The sequence below is a fragment of the Amaranthus tricolor genome, chromosome 13, assembly GCF_026212465.1.
Source record: "Amaranthus tricolor cultivar Red isolate AtriRed21 chromosome 13, ASM2621246v1, whole genome shotgun sequence".
NCBI lineage: Eukaryota > Viridiplantae > Streptophyta > Magnoliopsida > Caryophyllales > Amaranthaceae > Amaranthus > Amaranthus tricolor.
In genome coordinates this window covers 3,749,731-3,773,367 of record NC_080059.1, presented here as the reverse complement: position 1 = coordinate 3,773,367, position 23,637 = coordinate 3,749,731, and the positions used below count along the sequence as shown (strand labels likewise).

At 31.9% G+C, this 23,637-nt stretch overlaps 3 protein-coding genes across 3 annotated transcripts; all 3 read left to right on the top strand.

The window, feature by feature from the left end:
• Window positions 1-7,957: 7,957 nt before the first annotated feature.
• Window positions 7,958-9,622, top strand: LOC130797593 (defensin D2-like). The gene is made up of 2 exons (XM_057660234.1): window positions 7,958-8,482; window positions 9,179-9,622. Exons 1-2 carry the CDS (start codon window positions 8,425-8,427, stop codon window positions 9,346-9,348), a joined length of 228 nt encoding a protein of 75 aa, XP_057516217.1. The 5' UTR covers window positions 7,958-8,424; the 3' UTR covers window positions 9,349-9,622.
• A 1,070-nt stretch (window positions 9,623-10,692) lies between these two features.
• LOC130797592 (probable LRR receptor-like serine/threonine-protein kinase At3g47570) lies at window positions 10,693-14,908 on the top strand. Its single transcript, XM_057660233.1, has 2 exons — window positions 10,693-13,213; window positions 13,641-14,908. Exons 1-2 carry the CDS (start codon window positions 10,693-10,695, stop codon window positions 14,033-14,035), a joined length of 2,916 nt encoding a protein of 971 aa, XP_057516216.1. The 3' UTR covers window positions 14,036-14,908.
• A 5,534-nt stretch (window positions 14,909-20,442) lies between these two features.
• LOC130798732 (uncharacterized) lies at window positions 20,443-23,078 on the top strand. The gene is made up of 6 exons (XM_057661833.1): window positions 20,443-20,545; window positions 20,629-20,801; window positions 20,875-21,541; window positions 21,604-21,712; window positions 21,950-22,362; window positions 22,483-23,078. The coding sequence occupies exons 1-6, from the start codon at window positions 20,443-20,445 to the stop codon at window positions 23,076-23,078; spliced, it is 2,061 nt and encodes a 686-aa protein (XP_057517816.1).
• The last annotated feature ends 559 nt before the right edge of the window (window positions 23,079-23,637 follow it).

Genomic DNA, 23,637 nt, shown 5'->3' with positions numbered 1-23,637 from the left:
TGTCAATCCATGTACTCCACTTTATATTATTTTAATGTATCTAACCAACTTATTATTATCAGTCGCGGATCTAAATTTTTTAAATTAGAGGTCTATTAAACTACGCTAGATTTACAATGAATGTCAGCATATTAATGAGGAAATACGAGGTGCACATATTTTATAAGCTAAGAAAATATATACCATTTCAAAATCATATGGTAATAGGAAAAAAGACTCCAACAAGTTATAAAATGTACACACCTTCTTTAATTTATTAATGTGGGATAAACCATCTCAACAAAAGCAATATTAAAAAATGACGTATCAATATACGATAAATTATTGCAAAAATTTTAGAAAAACTTTAAAATTATAACTAAAATTCTGTTGAAATGAAGACTATGTAAATTGTTACTCCACAATTGTTTTCAAGAATTTGAAATATTTGTAATAGTTAAATCACTCATACCTTGCTATAAGTTTAAATACATCGACCACTTCTACGTGAGTGATTAGACAATTATTCAATAATTATCTCCTACACCCTTTGGAATTGAGGGTGTAGTGTAATGCACCCCTTGAGGCTTGAACTATTGGTATTTGGAAGGTTGGCAATGCTTATTATTCTAATGTGGTGAAAAAAGGAAGATAAGAGAATAAAGCACATTAATTTAAAAAAATTAGCTCCTCTTGTATGAGACCGTCTCATCATTAAGACCGATCTATATATTAGTCTATTTCTTTAATTAATTACTTTAAAATTTTAACTGATAGTTTTAAGGTTATAATTAATCACTTTAAAACTATAAAAATAATTATTTTAAAATTATAAACGATCACTTTAACGTTATAAGTGATCATTTTAAGACATAATTAATCACTCATCGTGAGATCGTCAAATTCAAGAATTAGTAAAAGTAAAAGGGAGCTAAGATAGGAGTAGTTTATACAGAGGCAGAAAATTCACAGAAATGATAGATCAGCTTGGTTAAAGCAAATTACATGAGTGTTGTATTGTTTTCCATTGCGGCTTTTCCCTGTTTTTATGCACGCGTTAGCCTTTAAGTTGAAAAAGTTCACTCTATGATAGACACTCTCATACTCTGATTAAATAGTTTTATTTAATTTTGGTATATTTATATATATACCATTTTAATTCTTAATACTCTACATATAATATTACATCTAAAAAGCAATAAGAAAAAGATTTTTTATTTGTACGTGTATATTTGCTGATACGGTCAATGTTTATGAATCAACACCAGATCATAAACGACATTTAACGTTCTTAGTAACTCCAACTGATGCAAATCATATTATTTTGCTATGTGAAATTCACGCATTGAGGGTATTATGATATTGTTATATTAATAATTCATATTCTTAAAATTCAGTAAAAACACATTTAAAGTCGTACACAAATAGTATGGAAAATAAAGATGAGGAAATCCAAAAAAAAGCAAAATAAATAAATAAATAAATAAACTAAATAGTGTATAGTACTTGTCACACATATATTAGTGAGCCACTAGATATTGTAAGAAATGTGTACCATAGCTTTTTGGGTAAATAAACAATAATGCTTCGATGGCTCTAGTAAAGACTAAAGCTCATTGATTATATAGCTTTATCTTTATGGATGAAGACAAATAGATATTATGCTTGGTTTTAGATTTTTAGGGCATATGCCTTTTTGAGTTGGGAACCTTTCCTCTCCTATAAATGGCCCTTTGCAATTAGTTTATTTGCATCCTTAATACCAAATATCACTTCTAAACTTCCCAAAACTTTGCCAATTTCTTCTTTTTCCATATTTTGCAAAACAATGAAGCAAGCAATGAAGCCTTTTGCCGCTATTTTCCTTGTGCTTTTGCTTGTATTGGCCACAGGTTTATAATACTCCCTTAAATATTGCATAAATTTTCTCTATTAAAATTAATTAGGTGACATACTCATAAAAGTGGAGATAAATTCAAACTCAAATTCTGGTACGAGACGGTGGGTTAAACAGCCTAATAATAAAAATTTTTAGCTTATGAGCTTCTTGTTTTAAGGTCATCTCACTGTGAGACAGTCTCATACAAGATGGGTTGAAACTTAAAACTTAATAATCCTTTTATTTTTATAATTTAATTGTTTATCTATGGATCTTTTCATTTTGAATAGTTAGCAAAATATAACTTTAAAATTTAAACCTTTTACAAATTACAACTTTTATATTTTTTTTTCGAATCGCATTCACCAAAGTATTAATGTCTACAACGCTTAAGTTAAATCACATAATTCCAACCATTTAACTTAAATTTTCAACCACAATCCTGTAATTTGACCTAAATACCGTAAATATTAATCTTTGGTGACTGTAATTAAAAAAATATATTAAAACTGTAAATTGCAAAAAGCCTAAACTTTATAGCTGTAACTTTTTCACCGTACCCGTTAGCTTAATTTTTTCCTTACTACGTTTCTTGTCAAATTTGTTGCATACTTAATTTTTGTGGTATCCAATGGTTAAATTCTACTATATAATGTTATTATTGATGGTTTGAAAGAGATGGGGCCAAAAGTAGCAGAAGCAAGAACATGCACAACTCCAAGTCAAAAATTCAGAGGATTATGTGTCAGCAAGAGGAACTGTGAAGGTGTTTGCAATACTGAAGGATTTCCAAGTGGAAGTTGTGATGGGTTTCGTAGACGATGCATGTGCGGCAGGCCATGCCCAGCAGCTTAATTAAGCCCAAGTCCTACCACTACTCCTACTTATTAACACCCTGCTCATCATTTTCTGGTGCTATGATCTTATGTGAGATCCTGTTAGATTCGTGTTAAATAAAATTAACCATCTTTTAATATTATCATTTGGTTAATTAGTTTTATGTAAGAAATCTCAAACTGTTGTTTGATCTTTATATGGAATTGTTGCTTCAAGTACTTTATGTCTTGTATTGTGGTTTGGTTTATATGATATATACTCCCCTCTTTAAGGATTACGTACTTCTAGAAGCTAAGCTTTACTACTTTATGCAGTGAGGATTTTCTTTGTTGTGAAAATTTATAAAAAAAATATATTTGTAGTACAGCATAATTTCAGTTTATTAATTGTCTTTAATTCTATAGAATTATCTAACATAAAAAGTAACAGTGAGATCATTTAAACAAGTAATTAGTTATATATATATATATATATATATATATATATATATATATATATATATATATATATATGATAATTTATAAAATTACAGAATATCATCATCATAATATCCAGTATATTTCGCCCATAGGAAAATCATGAACCAGATTTGCGGAAGGAAGGACGGCGGCAACACATATCCATAAAAAAGAGCGCAATCAAAAAATCTTTCAACTCGAGAAAAATCAAGATAAGTTTATAAAAATACAAAATATAATAATTATAATCATGATATATCATTTTAGCATTTTAAAAGGGAAACTTTCTTAACAAAGTTATACTTGTTTATGTATGGGATTATACTTTTTAGCGTAGATAGAGTTGTTAAGGATGAAATATTGTAAATGAGATTCATTATATATCACCAATGTATACATTTTCATACGATTTTATCATAATAACTAAAATAAATTATAAAAATAATTGTCAGATTGTACTCAATAAAAAGTGACTTTTTTTCAAAAAATACCTAAAAAATCTATTTTCAATATGAAAAGGCAGCTAATAATGTTATTTTACGTTAATAGTATTACTTGAAACTTTTGTGCTATCTATTTGACGTTATATATTATTAAAGGCTATTTACCCATTAACTTTCGTATATATATATTTGTCAAAAATAAGAATATCACCAAACATATTTTTATGAAACAATTGATGGAAAATATAATTAAAATAAAATGGAACATACATAATGATTAATGATTAAGTATGCACTAGAATTGAACAATCCAAGTCAAGTCCAATTTAATGATGTTAATATTCAACTCTTCGTAAGATATTCTAGTCTATTTAAGTCTACATTGCATAGAAGTATATGGTTTGTCTGATTGTCTTGATCTAAACAAAACCTTCCGATGCAAGTGTTTCCTTAACAAGACTCGAATCAAACAAACGATTTTGTCGAAGACAAAGTCTAAATAAATAATGGTGATTTATAATATTGATAAATCATTTTAATTAAGTGGAAGAATTTGATAAGTTGGGACTGTTAGAATTTTAAATTTTTTTGTTTTATTTATTTTATTATATTTATTTTATTTTTTCGTAGTGATTTATAAATTACAATAATTGATTAAAAATTTCTATTTTGCCAACCAGAAAACAACTTTAGTCATCAAATCATCAACCAACACCTTGTTGGCAAATATTCCATCTCTCCTTTTCAATTAAGGTCACTTCTCATTTCATTTCATCTCATAAATTTTTAGAAAATCAAAATTAATAACAGTTATTTGTAAATTAACATAAAAAACAAAAGAAAAATTAATAAAATATTTAGAAGAAAAAAAAGAAAAATAAAATTATTAAAAGCATAGACCGATGTATACCTTATACGGTTAGGCCTATATGTATTTACCAAATTTATGAATCATGGTTATTACCTAGCAAATCTCAATGATTTTGTCTCTTTTCATTTTGACAATAATTACACTTTTTTTTTTCTTTCACATAAACTTATTATCTCCCCAGTTATTCATTTATTTTTATAATAATGTAGTTATTATCTTATTCTTCAACTAAATTTCTTTTATTTTTATTGAATATGAGTAATGTTAATTAAAAGCCGACATAGAATATACGTGTAAATAAATTGTACGTGTAGAGAGTCTATGAAGCGAAAACCATATCAATTATTGAATTTGAAACCAAACAGATCACCCACATACGCTTCTTTTTGTGTACGATCAAAATGGAGCTTTGATGGTAAGTGAGATGATTATGGGTTACTTGTGTAATCATCAACTTGCTATAACAATATTTTTGGTAAAAGTATCGTTTGAAACTAAATCGCACTAAAATATTATTATGCTTTCTTTTTATTTAAACACTAGAATTAAGTATCTTTAAGAGAAAATAATTAAGATTAAGGTTGATGTTAGTATAGACTAAGTTCATACAAGACTTGTTTTTTTAATTATTTAGTGATGTTCGTTAGAAAATAGTGAGATATATAAAAATATGAAATTTAATTAATTAAAATAAGAGTGAGAAAGAAATGTGTAGCATTGGAGGGAATTTTTTTATTTTGATTTTAGGTTTTTTTATTCTAATTTATTCTAAATAAATAACAGAAGAAAAAATTTCAGCTTTTTAGAAATATTATTTTTTAAAAAAATTCAAATACGCCATATATTAAAATAAATATAATGAATTTAAAATTAAAAACAAACAATCAAAAGGAAATGAATATGCTTCCACATGTACAAAAATGTAAAAAAAAAAGTGAGTTTTAGAAATGCCCACGTCAGCTAGTGAGTGGTAATCAGATGTGTAGGTCACAAACATATAAAACTGAGATGATATACAAATCCTTGTGATTTATTGAGGGATTATTTTTAATTGGACCAACTCAATAGATATGTTTTGAAATATTATAAGTAGACATTTAAAATATTATTAATAGGTATTAAAAATACAGTATATAAGCATAAAAAATAATATAAATAAATATTAAATATAAGACTTGCTCTGGATGATATCTAAGTTTAAAGTTGATCTTAATAAATATAATGATATTTTGACCCCATTGATGAAAGCTACACCATAATCTGGCATTATCACCACAAATATTTTTAATCTCATTAAATCAAATGTCTAATGAGGCGACTCGTATTAGAAAAGATTTCCTTCCTTTAAGAATTGAGATTTACTTCACTTTTTTAAAAATCTCGCTTAATAATCATTATTGAAGACATGAATGGACAATATAATAGGAATGAGGGGACGTACCTACATCACTTTTATATTGCAGCCTTAACTTTATAAAAAAAAAGGATAGGAATGGGTCATGATTTTATCGTAAGGTGGTACTTTCTTCGTTCTGGTATTGTTAGCTATATGTGTATGAGAATTAAGAAAAGTGATTGACTTACACTGTAATTATTTTATAGAGTATAGTATTTTATTATTGTTAATTAAAAAAGAAAAAGAAAAAATAGGTTATTAGGTTACTTTATAGAGTATAGTATAGTGTTTTATTATAAAGTATAGAGTATAGAGTATAGAGTAGGATAAAAATAGGGATAGGTAGAACTTTAAATGATTGTTTTATTACTAAAAACGGAAATGTAACAAGTAATATAAAATTGCCAAAAATAGAAAGTGTAGCGAGTATTATGAAAGGGAGAAAGTATTACACTTATATGACCCCATTCTAGTTCCACTCTACTCCCAAAATCATTCTTTATTCAGCAAGTGTTGTATAAAACAAACACAAAAAATGGGATTCAAATAAGAAACACAAATTAAAAAATAATTTTTAAATATTTTAATATTAAAATATTAATTTTAATATTTAAAATGAATAGTTTAACAAATTTAGTTGCACTAGGTTTTTAGGATTTTAGCTCAACTTGTAAGTGTGAGAGTGAAACCACTTAAATTGAGAATTTGTGGTTTTTTTAAATATTATTTTTTTAATTTCTTAATGAAGTTTTCACAAGGAATGTTTACGAGAATTAAGAAAAATAGAATTTTTTTAGATAATAATAAATTTGATGGGAAAAGTGAAGACCATAAATATTACAAAAATATTAAAAAGAAAGTTAGTGTAAAAAATATGAAGACTACAAATAGTAAAAAAAAAGTTTTTATGAAGTTAATAAGAAACATGTAGGGACTATAAACAATATAAAAACTTTAAAATAAAGTTAGTGAAAGATATATGGGACTATAAATATTATTAAAATATTAAAATGATAATAAACAAGGTTATTTTTGTCAAAATTAGTAATATAAATAAAAATATTATTGATGGAAACAACAAACGAAACATCCAAAAATAACAAATAAAAACTTCTATATAAAACGACAATTTAAAAGCCCACTTGCGGAATATTTTACATAAAGAAATCTATCTCATATAGTCATATATATATATATATATATATATATATATATATATATATATATATATATATATATATATATATATATAAAACTAATAACATGGTTATTTTTGGGATAGGGATTTTTCTTTTGCAAACATGCATCAATCAAAGCGCGTACATGTCTACATGAGTAGGGTAAGAGAGTGTGCGTCTTGATTACGAGATAAAAATTGAGAGTATTCTACGTACAATCGATTGATATATGTATAAGTTACTATAATAAATTTACGTGTCTAAAAATATCAATAAATATCAATATATCGTATGAAATTAGACGGATCTAAAACTCATATTTAGTTATAATAAATTTAAAAGTTATAAAAAATAATTGACATAATAGATGGGAAAAGGCAAATATATAAATTATAAAGATGTCATGACTCATGACAAACATTACCGACCAGTATTTGGATGAACAATTTCATTTCATTGATAGTATGACCACTCTATGATAGGTTGCAAATAGGATGGAATAATTTTATTTATTTGTCACAAATATTTTTTTTAAGTACGAAGTAGGCCGATGGAAAGGGAAAGCTAAGAGATGGAGCACTGAGAGGATTGAGATCAAACCCATGAATTTTTCTGGAGAAAATAATACATATTCCATCTGAACAAGACTTGATTTTTAGTTATATTTGACACTTTTTAATTAGGGTAATAGAATAGAAATAGCAGCACGTCTTGTATGAGACTGTCCTATGGTGAAATAATTTCAAAACAAGAAATTCATAAGCTAAAAGTTTCTAATATTCTACTATTAGACTATTTAATCCAAGTATAAGACATGTCTCATGATACCGTCTCATACAAGAATTTATATAGAAATAGTTATAATTTCAACCATTGGTAGGTGTGGATCAAGAAGCCTGGTTTTTATGGGCTTCAATGTTTATAGTTTGAGCAATATTTATTTCTATATAGAGACCTCTAAGGCCTATAATTAGTGTGTAAAATCATGAAGCTAATTAAGGGAACATCATCCCATCTTTATATTCTCATAATCTCATTTACTGTTTTTTATTACATGTATGTTAATAATTTGTCTTTTGATCTTTATTCTTTAATATTCAAAAATAATTTACCGAAAACACCCTAATACCATGATCAATATCTATATGTATATGGACTATTTACAAGTTCACATTATACGTAATTCACAACATGTGTTAGCATCTTCCCAAATGTTAAGGAACGTGTCGATGATTAAGGCGTAGACGTACTACGTGCAGCTGGGTTGAAACCTTGAGAAGACCAATACTCCATTTGGCATACACCTCTTCTCATATAAATCTCACCCAAAACAACTTCATTTTTACCACTCAAAATTAAATATCAAAATCCTCAAATTAATTAATGAAGACATTTGGAGCTTTCGTTCTTATGTTTCTTCTTGCATCCTTCGCCATAACAGGTACTCCTCAAATTATCATTGTTGTGTCTCTTAGCCGGGCTTTTAATTAATTAACAGTAATGTCTTAAAAGAAAATCAATTCAACCAAAAGTGTACGCCGGTAGTTAAGGCCTTAGAATATGTTATATATTATAATATACTTATTTATATATATTATAATATACTTATTTATATGAGAGCTTTTGGACTAGAAGCGTGGATGCAACACAAGTTTTCTTCATACCTACTAAATATATATTCCATTTTAAATGAAGGCTGATTGATATTCGAACCCGTGATTTTTTATTATACTGACTTTTGATATTATTTTAAGCTTTTGATATTATTTTAAGAAATTAATTAAATCAAAAGCTTAAGCTAATGGTCAAGTTTTTAAAATAGTTATATATTCGAATTCTGTTATGCTGGCTTTCAATATTAGGTTATTGAATTAATTTAATTAAAAGTTTAAACTGATAGTTGAGGTCTCAAGATATGTTATTCGGGTTATGAAATCAATCAATTTAAACTGATAGTTGAGGTCTCAAGATATGTTATTTGAACCCGTGATTTTTTGTCACACCGACTTCTCATATCAGGTTATGAAATCAATCAATTTAAACTGATAGTTGAGGTGTCAAAATTTGTTATGATTTGAGGTCTTAAAATTTGTTAGATACTCTAATAGCATAATGTAATGTTGGAATTTGGATATAGGGCCAAGAAAGACAGAAGCAAGGATGTGCAAAGCTCCGAGCAAACTTTTTAGGGGAATGTGTGGTATTAGGGATTCCAACTGTGATAGTGTTTGCAAGGCGGAAGGAATGGCCGCTGGAGATTGCCATGGATTTCGTAGACGATGCATTTGCAGCAGGCCTTGTCCTTAAATTACCCTAATTAATTAATACATCACCCTTTTATTTCACCTCTAAATAATGATAACAAATGTTTCTATTTTCATCATTAGCTTTATTATGACGTAGCTACATGCATATATGTAATCTTAATATAGCGCCTTGCTATCACTCTATATCTATGTTTAAATAATTTCATCTTTTATGTATTAGTTTCTTTTCACATCAATGATATCTATATGCGTGTACTTTTCATTGAGTCTTTCCTCTCATTGTCATTGCTTTGTTTTGATAGTATGATTTTTTTTTGTCTTATAAAATGTGAATTTTGTGTTTTTTTTTTCATATTTATTCTTGATAATAAGACTAGAGTTTGCAGAATTTTTAATTTCCTCCTTATTTAAATATATTTATAGCACACTCTTATAGCGTAAAATTTAGTGAAATAGAGAATTAAGTTGGAGAATTAGATAAAATAAATGGATTATAAAAATAAGTAGTTAGGATGAAGAGTGAATAAATTTATGATTAAAATTAAAAGAAAAAGGGAAAAAAGAAATTGTGCAAAAATTAAAAGGGATATTAAGAGTATTTTCATGGATGATAATGTGAATGAAAGAAAGGAGAAAAAGAGGATGAGACTAATATTGATATCCTATAATGATATTAAGGTTATTACGGATAGAGCATCTACATGTGGAGCTAGATTCCTACTGAACGCAGGGGATTTCTTGACTGTACGTATCTCTCTTTACTCTCTCTATGGAAAACGGGTATGATTTGTCCGCATTTTTCTGGAAAAAAAAACTTTTCACCCGAACTGCGGTGCGGGATACTGGGAGTGTCAGAATAACTACCAAGTGACCAAATATTCCTATCTATCCTGTTTTTTCAATCAACTCAACAATTATGTGCCACAACTTCCACCAAACATGACAAAGTCTTGTATGAACCAAGTTCATAGTATTTTAAAATGCATCAACATCAAGTATTTTCACTTCATAAGTGTATTCTGAGTACAAGAAAACACTTGTTATTTTTCAGGTTAGTGCGCGCACAAGACTTTTACACCAAACAGATTACCTTTCAAAGAAATCACACGGTCAATGTTGTAGTGCTATGTGTTTTGTAGAAGTAAACTACCCCTTTAATTTTCAAGCACCATTAAAACGCCCTTGTTCTCATGCCATTACAAAACTTATATCCAAAAAATATTGACAACATGTCATGCTCCAAATTTTACCTGATCATTTATGTAGCAACTACATTCTTGTACTATCTTCATTTTTCCATGGCCGGAAGTAACGAAACAGATCGGTTAGCATTACTCGAAATCAAAGCCAAAATAAGAGACGACCCTCTTAGTGTGATGCGCTTATGGAACAATACCCTCCATTTTTGTCACTGGTTCGGGGTTACCTGCAGTCATCAATACCAAAGGGTGACTGTCCTAAATTTACAGTCATCAAAACTAACAGGTATAATATCTCCACATATAGGAATCGTAGCTTTCTGAAAGAATTATATATGCAAAACAACACCTTTAGTGGCACTATTCCTCCTGAAATAGGAAAATTGAACAGATTACAATATTTATGGCTTAATAATAACTCGATCGAAGGACAAATTCCAATAAATATGTCTTCATGTTTAAATCTCTTGGACCTTGATCTTGGACATAACAGGTTAGCAGGACATATCCCTTCCGGGTTTAGTCTCTTGTTACATCTACAATATCTAGACCTTGGAAATAACAACTATTCTCTCACAATCCCTTCATTTTTAGGGAACATATCTTCCATTCAACAACTCTTTTTACAAAAAAACTACTTGGTTGGAAGCATACCAGAAAGCTTAGGTAACCTGAAAAGTTTGAGAGTCCTGAAAATGGACGAAAACAGATTATCTGGAAGAATCTCACCCTCAATCTTTAACCTTACTTTGTTGAATAGTTTTGATGTGGGAATGAATTTTTTGGAGGGAAACCTTCCTTCAGGTTCCAGCATCAAATTTCCGCACCTGCAATGGTTTTCTATTTTTAGAAATAATTTCACAGGATTCATTCCTACTTTTATAACCAATTCATCAAATTTAGAAGTTCTTCAATTGGGTTCTAACAATCTTCAAGGACAAGTTCCTTCTCTGCACAGATTAGTCAATCTTACACGCCTTACCCTTTTTCAAAACTTTCTAACCGGTGATTTAAATTTTGCTGTTTCTTTAGCCAATGCCACAAATTTAAGGTTTCTTTCCATAAGTTACAATAATTTCAAAGGAAATTTTCCTAGTATTTTCTGCAATTTCTCAATGATTTTTGTATTAACATTCACAAATAATAAGATATCTGGACAGATTCCATCTTGTATAGATAACCTTGTAAACATGGGTTTGTTTTCTGGATGGAACAACCAACTTACTGGTGTTATTCCCCAGGTTATTGGAAAACTTCAAAATCTGAACCAATTAGACTTTAGTTATAACCAATTATCTGGGGGTATACCATCCTCAATTGGGAACTTAACAAATCTGGTTTTACTTCAACTATCAGCAAATAATCTTGAAGGCCAAATACCCTCAAGTCTCGGACATTGTAGAAGCCTACTGTCCTTGATACTTTCTAACAATCATTTAAGTGGAAAGATACCATCATCACTTCTTAGTCTCTCCACCTTGTCTGGCATCCTCGATTTGTCTAATAATCGTTTAACTGGGTCCCTTCCCAAGGAAGTTGGGAAACTCAAGAATCTTGGTGCACTTAACATTTCTGAAAACATGCTATCAGGAGAAATTCCAAGCACTCTTGGTGCCTGTGTAGTGTTACAGTACCTGTTTATGATGGGGAACTTTTTTAAAGGAAGAATCCCTAATGAACTAAATGCATTGAAGGGTCTCATTTTGTTAGATTTATCAAGAAACAACTTATCTGGTCGAATTCCTGAATATCTTGTAACACTTCCATTGCAAATGTTAAATTTGTCGCATAATATCGACCTTGAAGGTGAGATGCCTGTTGGAGGAATCTTTAGTAATACAAATGGTTTTTCGGTAGATGGTGACACTAGACTCTGTGGAGGCATGCCTGAGCTAAAGCTACCTAAATGCAATTTTGATGATCAGAAAACAAGGCCAAGACATAGAAGAAGAGTTAAACTAGCTATAATTTTAGGGTCTCTTGGACTTGTTTTGATAGTTGTAGTATTTGTGTTATATGTTCTTTGGTACAAAAAGAGGAAAATGCAACAACCCACATATGAAGGACATCAGTTAGAAAATTATCCAAATTTGTCATACCAAAGTCTTTTGAAGGCTTCAAATGGGTTTTCATCTGAAAATTTGATTGGCAAAGGTACTTTTGGGGTTGTGTACAAGGGTTTACTTCATGATCATGATGAGTCAATTGTTGCAATCAAGGTGTTCAACCTTGAGCAACATGGCGCGTCCAAGAGTTTCATGGCCGAATGTAGTGTCCTTCGAGCTATAAGACATCGGAATTTGGTAAAGGTGATAAATGTTTGCTCAAGTATTGATTATCAAGGTAATGAATTCAAGGCTTTGGTTTATGAGTATATGGTCAATGGAAGTTTGGAAGATTGGTTGCATCCAAAGGAAATTTACATGGTTGATGACAAATCTACACCTAAAAACCTAAACCTTGGTCAAAGACTTAAAATTGCAGTGGAGGTGGCTAATGCCTTGGAGTATCTGCATTATGATTGTGGTGATAGAATAGTTCACTGTGATATGAAGCCAAGCAATGTCCTTTTGGATGAAGATATGGTAGCACATGTTAGTGACTTTGGATTGGCTAAATTCCTCTCGGAAGGCATTAGGAGCTCCCATGAAAATTGCGAGTCTAGCTCCCTTGGAGTTCGGGGAACTATTGGTTACACTCCTCCAGGTAACTCGCAAGCATCCCTATCTCTATCCTTATTCCTTCAAACTATCTTCACTTTGCTTGTTACTTCATTTCAACTAATCTATAACTTGGAAGTACTTCCTCCGTTTCTCATTAATGACTACACTTTGCTATTTGCTTAAGCATAAACTAAACTGTGACAATTTATTAGAGACAGAGGAAGTATATGTTAGAATATATAACATATTTTTGACCTCAACCATCAGCTATGATACCAAGTCAAGGAACCAACTCAACCAAAAGCTTATGTTGATGGTTAAGGTCTCGGAATATATAATATACTCTAACAGTATATGCTTAGAGATTATGGAATTATGCTAATTGATTCACCAAAATTGTTATAATTATACCCTTGACTACGAACATACATGATTTAACCATACTAAAGGTGTGATCACTAATGATGCAGAGTATGGATTGGGAAACGAGGTGTCGATACATGGTGATGTCTATAGTTATGGGATCCTACTATTAGAAATGTTCACCGGAAAGCGACCCACTAACAAGATGTTCAATGGTAGCATTAGCCTCCAGCACTATGTTAAAGAAGCTTTGCCTGATAGGGTGACCGAAATTCTAGATGAGGCTTTGCTTAAGGAACTAGAAGTACTGGTTGTGAAGAAGATTAACACAAGTACTATCTTAGAAGGCTTGGTTTCTATTCTTGGAATGGCAGTTAATTGCTCTAATGAGCTCACTCAAGAAAGAATGGACATGTCTAATGTGGTCACACAGCTTTCTTCTTTTAGCAAGAATCTTTTTGAAATATGTGAAGTTCAGACCATACTAGATCAGAACCATTAAACTTTGCAGCTGAAGAGTTCGCATTTTTTTGCACTTGTGAAGATAACACTTGCAACTTTTTTGATGATATCAAATTCATAACCTGTTATTTCATACTCCTCCAATGCTAATCATGTCGGGGAATCCTTACTCTTCCCCAAAGGCCAATAAACTAGTCAAAGCTTGTGGTGTTGATTTTCTCAAATATTGCTTGCTAAATTGGTTAATTACAGCTCCCTTTGTGAAATGAATAAATACAAGTGGTGCATTGCTTTTCCTAATTCGGATATACTCTGCATCCACTCGATCAACAGCTACCCCATATGCTAGCATACGAAGAGTCGCAATACATTTTGTATTATTTGTGCTATATAGCCCATATATAACAATATTGTCTTATGCAACAATATACAGTGGCGGATCTAGAAAGAATTTCAAGTGATGTCCACAATGTAAACATAAAAATTACTGTTAAAAACGTTTCATTTATGCTAATTTTCCATGGTGATTTTTCGTATTTTGAAAGCTGAGCATAATATATCATTTGATAGTTTAATTCACTATTAAACTATTAAGCATTCAGATTTATTCAAAATTCACCATTAATTCACAAATATCTACCCTTTTCACAGTTTAATCAAATTAAAAAAAGAAAATAGACACCCCATTGTTTCAAATTGATGATGCAATTAATTTACCTAACAGAAATTTCAATTAAATGAACGAAGTTTAATTGCTTGTTTTATCAACCGAAAAATGACAAACATGTCCAATAGTCTACTGGAACAATATAACAGAAAATTCAAATTACAAGAAGTATTTAGCCATAAACGAACAAATTGGACTAACACAAAATCTGGAGAATAAAAAATATTAGAAAAAGACAAAGAATTCTGAAACATACCGAAAAAAGGCTTGGTAGAATGATGCAATAAAGCTTGTAACTGTAAAGATGACCTCGATGCGGTGACCGAAGCCTAGCAGCATGCAGAGAAGGACATCAGGAGGAAGTTTTGGGACTTGGGAGTCACTAAGTCGGGGAGAAGGGAGTGGGCGAAATTGTAACGAGGAAATGTGGGGTTTTGTTTAAGTTTAGAAAACCAACAAAGAAAAAAAAAATTTGGTTACTCTCTAACTTTTGGTTTTTCCACAAATATTTTAAAAAATTCACGTGTTGATGTTAAGCTATTAGTTTTTTCATTTGTTAGACAAAATGTAAATTTTTAGTTAAATTAAGTACTTATTTCGACTGAATTTCGAAATATCCGGTTAATTAAGGTGATCATGACATTTGTATTCTGAAAAAAAATTCATTACGTTGGACAAAAATAGCGTAAAGTTAACAAAAACTTTCTTTTGTCTATCACGTGGAAAAGTTGGAATGTCAAGGTCACCACGTGGATTAAAAAAAAGTTTGTCTACCACGTGAAAATGTCGAAACTTCAGGGTTGCCACATGAAATTTCATAGGTCAAAAATAGACACGCATAGGATTTGAGCCTCGTTGCTCTAGATAATAAATACTTCTTCCGTTTCAGTTCCCACCAATGTTCATGGAAATTAAGAAAAATAATTTTTTTTATTGTGGATATATTATTTTATTGAATAATGAATTTGATAAAGGTATTATTATTATTATTATTATTATTATTATTATTATTATTATTATTATTATTATTATTATTATTTTGGCAAATAAAAAAAATTCATTCACCAAAAAAAACAAAGTACATCAAGGTAAGGGAAAACTCAGCCTTTCTTATTTGCATCAGTGTGGAAACTAGGTCCACCTAAAGGGTTTCCTCATCCCATTCTTCATGTGCATACGAGAAAGCGAGGCCTAAAACCATCCAACACTATAGTGTCAGCAAATATCTAAAGCTATATAGAATAAACTATAATAGTTACACAAACTAGCAAGCAGACTGCACAAGAAATAAATCAACAGACAACATGCACTCCAAACAATAGCAAGAAGCAGACAACAGCCAAAGAGCACCAGCCAACTGCACCACAAGAAGTCAGACAGCAAGAGACAGCCAAAAAAGTCAGCATTGCAGGTTAGCAGGACACACCAGCAGGTTGCACAGACAGCTAACAAACAAAACCCCATAGAGCAACAGGTCACAACAGCAGAAAAACAACATAATCTGCACCCATCACACAGCATCATTACAGTAGCTATACAACCATCAAAAAGCACCGCAAAAGTTGCACTGACAGCAACAAAGTAGGTCACAAACAACAACTTTTAATCAAAATACAATAGTCATTTGTTAATTACAGTATCAGTGAATTCAGGATGTAGAATATCAAAACGATCCCACGCAATTGTCCGAATATCACATAGAACCTGCTGTGGCCTTCTCACAAACCCCTTCCAAACAACTAAATTGCTATTCATCCATATTTGGTAAATCAAAGTAGCATAAATAGCACATAGAACATTCCTTTGCATCCGATTTTTCTTAGACTTCCTAAAGTCCATGTTATCAAGAAGGCGACAAGTAACCCCTATCCAACACCGGACAACTGAGATACATCGCATACTAAAAGGACATTCAAAAGAAAAGATGTTTCGATGATTCAGACTACATACCACATAAGGGGCACAGATCATCCCTCGCCACACCTACACATAAGAGTTTGTCCTTCGTACGCGAATTTTTTTTAGCCGCCAACCAAGACACAAAGCGATGTTTAGGAAGAGAATTTCTATTCGAGACAAGATTCTTCCAACGGAATCGCAAATTGGATTTAATAAGCGCTAAATAAGTCTCCTTAATATTATTATTATTATTATTATTATTTTTATTATTAATTTTTTTTCAGATGCAGGGCTTGCGAAGGTGACTTCAACTTCACCCACTCTTTTCGTTGCTAGAACTTTTCTTATTTCCCCTCGAGTTGAGGGACTCTTTGACCGCACTCTCTTTTCTGGGTATGAATTGCCGCCGTCCTTCCCTCCCCAGACCCTGCTCATGGTTTTGCAATGGGGTGATAAACTGGGTATGATGATGATGAAAAGGAAAAATGAGAACCATAAACATTAAAAAATATGAAAAGAAAGGTCGTGGAAAAAATATGTAAACTACAACTAATAAAAAAATATTTTTATAAAGTTAGTGGGAAACATATGAAGACACATAGGAAATATAAAAATATTAAAATATGCTTGAACAATGTTATTTTTTTCCATATTTGGGACATAAAATATAAAGATTTTTGTTTGAAAAGAATAATAAAACACCTCAAATAGCAAATGATAACTTCTTTTAAGGAATAAAGGGAGTATAATACTTTACCTACTCATCTAAACTTTTCTCTTGTTCTATATGTAGTACTAGTTTGTTTTTAAAATTTAAGAAATGTCCGGTGTACCCATATTTTTCGATATCTACACATTAAAATACTCCCAATGTCCTAGTCAAATAGGAGCAATGAGAAAAATTGTGGGTGGACGTTGGTAATAAATCAAAAGAGGGAAACAATTGTTCAAATTAAAATAATACAAAATGAGTAAAACAAATTAAAATGACAACTAATGCAAAATGTGTGGGACGAATCAAAATGAAGAATAAATAGAGTACATTGGTTAAAATAAGATGAATTATAAACGGTGTTGACGTCTTCAAAAATTAGCATTCAAGTGCTTTTATCTTCTAGATATATCTCAAAAATATTAATGAAATTTCTCACGTTAAAATGAAATATTTCAAATAGAAAGCATATAAATAAAATTCTTGATTGTTCATTTTCCAGCGTATTCCCCTAAAAAGTTGCGTTGATAGTTGATACTGCTCAGAAGAGCAACAAAAATGGTGGCTATATCTTTATACAGAGGAAATTTCCATAAATTACCTTCTGCTTAAAGAAGACGATGGCTAATGCCACCACCTTCTATCTTTCTCAAAAACTTTCGAACCTTTTTTCTTCGTCGTTCCAAATCTCGTTCACTCCTACCTTCTTCTTCTTCTTCCGTCTTCCCTTCGCTTGTTCCTACTTCTACAAATGTTATCGCAAACCCTAACCCTAATGTTGTCGCAAACCCTAACCCTAATGTTATCCCTATTAATTCTCCTTCACTTAATCGAGTTTTCAAGGGTAATAAATACCCTATTTCGTGTCCTGAATCTTCTAATAATGTTGAAAGTAAAATAAAGGATTTTGGTGACTCTGCACCGTTGGATAAAATGCCATTGTTGAGTGATGAAGGTGACAACGTGACGGAGCACGATAAGCAGAAAGAGATTAAATTTTTGCTGTGGTTGAGAATCAATTTCTTTCTGCTTTAGAGGTTTTCCATTCCTTGTCCTGTTTCTTAATATTACTACTATTACTTTTTTGGAGTCTGTATACTGCATTTTTTTTCTGCTGTTAATCTTTTAAGTAATGGAGTCGTTGATTAAGATAATTTAGCTACTGGAGTTTATTTTATGATTAATTTTGGAATATTGAATTGGTACATTTATTAATAGAAAGTGTAGGATTAATAAAGTTCTTGAAGTTTTCATGGCAGTGTATTGATATATTTTAAGACAAATATTGTACTCTAAGAAAAGTTAGTTGATATTCAAAATTTGTATTGTATGAAATGTTGACTGTTGTGATACAAACATGGAAACACCGGATCCATGATTTCAGATAATAAGAGCTAGTAAAATTTTGTGTGATTTATTAAATTGTTTGACTGATTGTTGTTTAAAGCTTTATGGTTATCACTTGTTTGGTATAATTATAGAAAGCAGAGAGAGTATGGAAGTGGTAAAAAAATCAAGAAGAGATATTACTAAAGCCTGGAAAGTAGTAGAAAAGGAACTACTTGGACTTTGTTTGGATAGGAGAAGATCGAGAACAAGGGAGAAGGGAACATGATCAATCATTTGGATAAAAGGTCGCGAGAAAGAAAGGGACGGATCCATAATATTATTTCAATGAATCAATATTGGAGAGATTTGAGGGAAAATGAAGCTCCATGTTCCCCTCTGCCATCCTATAGCTACTATATTACTATCCAAACAAAGAGCTAATTCGTGATTAGAAGAGCTTACAAACTGGGGTTTTAGATGCCCACTCAAACTGTGAGCAATTATCACCCACACTCATAAAAAGTACTCAATAATAGATTCCATTTCCTATACTTAAAAACTCAATACCAGATGTGCCCTTTGTAGTGTTGTTTTCGGATAATAGCTACTGAATGTTGGAAAAATCCCAGTTGATAAAATTTATGGGTTTTGCAAATTAATAATAAGACTTATGAACAATAACTTATATTAATGGCAATGTGATGTTTTTACTTAAATGCACCCTTCATGTGTCTTGTTATTGATTTGAAAATCTATAATCGTTTGTGAGTGGATTTCATGATACTTGCTGTCTGTTGTTAAGCATTCTGTCGTTAGTGCCTGTAGTATTGTTATGTTGCTTGTCTTTGGGTGGTTAAAATCCAAATATTAGGTTTTACAGAAAACACTAGTCTTGCTGACTTTTTGTTGACCAGATGCTGGAAAAAGACATCTTAGCGAGTTTGTTGGAGTGCAGTTGAGGTTATATGATGATATTATCTACCAGTAGAGTGTTTCTCTTTTTTTAATTCTGTATGTGTAAATAAACGAATACTTGTTCATGATGGAATAGATTCTTGGTATTTAACTGAAGCTAGCCAAAAGTCATAGATGTTCACTTGTGTGCAGGAAAATGACAAAGTCGATACAACTGATGAAAAAGCGAAGCGGAAAGGAGAGGATGAGGACAAGCTGCATATCATGAATGAATAGAAACACAATTTAGTAAAAACACTTAAACAGGTAAGTTTGATTTTTTCCTCCGTGATACTGGTTTTTTTCTCTTTCACAATGCTTATTTGCTAATGGTAGCTTAGCTTGCTTTACAATCACTTGACCTTCTATCTGTGATGCTGTAGTGATTTCAGGAATTGACTTGTCAAAGATCGTTAAAATGCTAAAATTATTTGCTCTCCTGTTTTTCTTTCGGTTGAGTGAAACCTGAACTAGTACTGAGATATCCATGTGTCATAGTATTGGAGTATAGAATATTGCATGATTAAAGATTGAATTGAGTCTTGATATTAAACTTTTCTGAGTTTCAACATGGTATCAGATATCTAGTTTTTCGATCCTTCTTCTTTTCTTCTTCCGCTTGCTTTTCTTTACAATGACTCAGCCTTCTTCCTAACCTCAAACCCTTGATCCTACTAACAATCCAGCCAGCATCTATTATCTTCATTCTTCTGATGTAGGGCATAAGATCATTACTTCTGTTTTCAATGGCTCTGGATATGGTGATTGGAGGAGGGCCATTATTCTTGCTCTTTCTGCCAAGAACAAGATCATCTTTTGTTGATGGCAGAACTCCCCAAACCTGCCATAGATTCCTCTGATTTGAATGCATGTAGGCGTGTTAATGATGTGGTTATTGGTTGGCTTTTATCTTCTCTTGAACCAAGCATTGCTAATAGTGTTCAATGACACAAGACTGCCAAAGAGATATGGGATGAACTCCATGAGAGGTATGGTTGTTCTTCAAATGCACAACTCTATTCTTTATAAGAAGAGCTTGGTCAATTAACTCATGATCCTGACATGTCTATAGCTGATTTTTATACCAAGTTTAAAACTATTTGGGATGAAATTGACCATCTCAACCCTCTACCCACATGTTCTTGTGATGAATGTTCTTGCAACCTTACACAACAGTTTTACAAGCTTCAACAGAATCAAAGACTCACTCATTTCTTAATGAAGGTTGACTCCAAATATACTCAAGTGCGTAGTACCATCTTGATGATGCCTGAACTACCCACTATTGCCCAAGCATCAAATCCATGATCAAGAATAGAGGCATCAAACACTCAGCAAACTGAATGAATCTCATCATGAATCCCTTGCTTTCAATGCTGACAGAAAGTCCTCTTTTGACAGACATAAAGCCTCTCTTATCCCTCCTCTTAGTCACAGATCAGACAAATTAAGAGAATCTGGTGTTAAACGTTTTGGATCCTACTTCTGTGACCACTGCAAAGCCTATGCTCATAGTATTGAACGTTGTTGGAAAGTCCATGGTTATCCCCCAATTTTCAAGAATAACACCTGGAGAAGGCCTAATGGCTCAGCTCATAATGCACAAATGGAACTAGATTCTGATGATGATGCTCTTGTGACCACCAAGCTCACCAGTAACCAATACAGACATCTTCTCAACATCCTCAAGAAAGAAGCTTCCAGTTCTTCTGATCACATTACTGCTCTCTTTGCAGGTTCCTCCTGTTTTGTTACTCATAATCCTCATTCTTGGATTCTTGATAGTGGTGCTTCAGACCACATGACTCATGATCTTACTCTCTTTCATTCATATACTTATGTTAGTGCTAAAGATCATATGATTACCATTCCAGATGGGAGGAAAGTCCATGTTCAATGCAATGGCACAGTTTGTCTTACTAATGGTGTTGAATTAAGAGAAGTGTTATATGTTCCTGAATTTCAATTCAATTTGATCTCTATTAGTAAATTGTGCCAGGATTTATCTTGTAAAATTCTATTTACACCCTCTGGCTGTTTTATTCAGGAGTATCAGGACCACTGATGCAAGAGTGGTGTTACCTCACTACAAGATTGAGCATACTTCTCCGTTACAAGATTGCAAGATTCCTTAAAAGATTGACATTTGTAATGTTGTATACCAAAATAAAATTGTTTGTAATACAAAATTGTGGCATCTTAGATTGGGGCATTTGCCCATGTCTCAAATAAAAAGATTGTTTCTCTCTTTTATGCATGATTCTGATTCTGATTCTTCCTTTTGTACTATCTGCCCCATGGCTAAACAAACAAGACTACCCTTCCCTCACAGTATCACTAGGAGTTCCAATCCCTTGAAACTTTTTGCACATTGATATATGGGGGCCTTATAGGTTTAAAACTAGACAACTTCACACTGGTTTCATCACCATAGTTGATGATTTCACTCGCTTCACCTGGATTTTTCTCATTAAAAGTAAGAGTGAATGTCCTACTCTTCTTCAACAATTTGTACTGCTTGTTGAAAATCAATTTGACCACAAAGTTAAAACCATTCGAAGTGATAATGCTAAGGAGATTACTGAGGTAGATGCTCTTCTCTTTTACAAACAGCATGGCATCTTCCTTCAAACCAGTTGTAGAGACACTCCTCAACAAAATGGGATTGTTGAGAGGAAGCACAGACATCTTCTTGAGGTTGCTAGGGCTTTATCTTTCCAATCTAAACTCCCTCATTCCTTTTGGGGTGATTGTTTGCAATGTGCTACTTTCCTCATTAACAGAACTCCTACTCTTACCCTCAATGGTCTCACAAACAACCTGATTATTCCATTCTTAGGAATTTTAGTTGCTTGACATATGTTTTCTACACTCAAACAAGGCAGACACAAATTTGCACTAAGAGCCACTCCTCATGTTTTCATAGGCTATTCCCCTCAACAAAGAGGCTACAAAGTTTATAATATTGATACCAAGATTGTCATTGTATCTAGGGATGTCCTCTTCTTTGAAAGGCACTTTCCTTTTCATTATCTCAATCACACTACCTCTACTCCTCTACCACAATTTTTCCTTCCTACTTCTACTCCTACTTACACAGATGACCATCCTGATCCTCCTCTTCCTTTCTTTAACTCCCTGCATCCTACCCCTTCTACTGTCCCTACTACTATTCCTTTAAACACATCTCCTCTTGATTCTTCTGTCTCTTCTCCTATTCTACTCCCTATTTTACCTTCACCTGTATCCTCACCACCACCACCTTCTCTCTGCAGATCCCAAAGAATTCCTAAACAACCCTCACTCCTTCAATCTTATCAGTGTAACCATGTCACTTCCAATCATTGGTGTAACCTTGTATCTTCTCAAGCCCTTTCTGTTACTCACAAATCTATCTCACAGACTCACCAAAAATATGTTGAACCCAAATCCTATGCAGAAGCAGCTTCCTGTCCTCACTGGATTGAAGCCATGAACAAAGAGCTTCATGCACTAGAACAAAATAACACCTGGACTATGTAGCCAAATTAAAGGCTGATGGGTTTTCAAAACCAAAGTAAAGGCTGATGGCAGCTTAGAGAGATACAAGGCTAGACTTGTAGCCAAAGGTTACACTCAAAAGTATGGGGTTTATTTTGAGGAGGCTTTTTCCCCTGTTGTCAAAATGACAACTATCCGTTGTATGCTTGCTGTGGCAGCTCATTATAAGTGGCCTATTTACCAATTGGATGTTAACAACGCTTTCCTTCATGGTAACTTACATGAAAAAGTGTTTTTGAAGATTCCTGAGGGTTTACATGTCCAAGGCAAGAAAGTATGCAAGTTAAATAAATGACTCTATGGTCTGACACAGGCTTCACGTCTATGGTTTGCTAAATTGGTTTCCACCCTTCAACAGCAGAACTTCAAGCAATCTAAACGTGATTATTCCTTATTCATCAACAAGTTAGGAGCAGATATCACCCTTATGGTTGTCTATGTTGATGATATACTTATTACTGGAACTAATCTACAAGCCATTGAAGCTATCAAAGCTCACCTACATACCACCTTCAGCATTAAAGACCTTGGGTCTCTACAT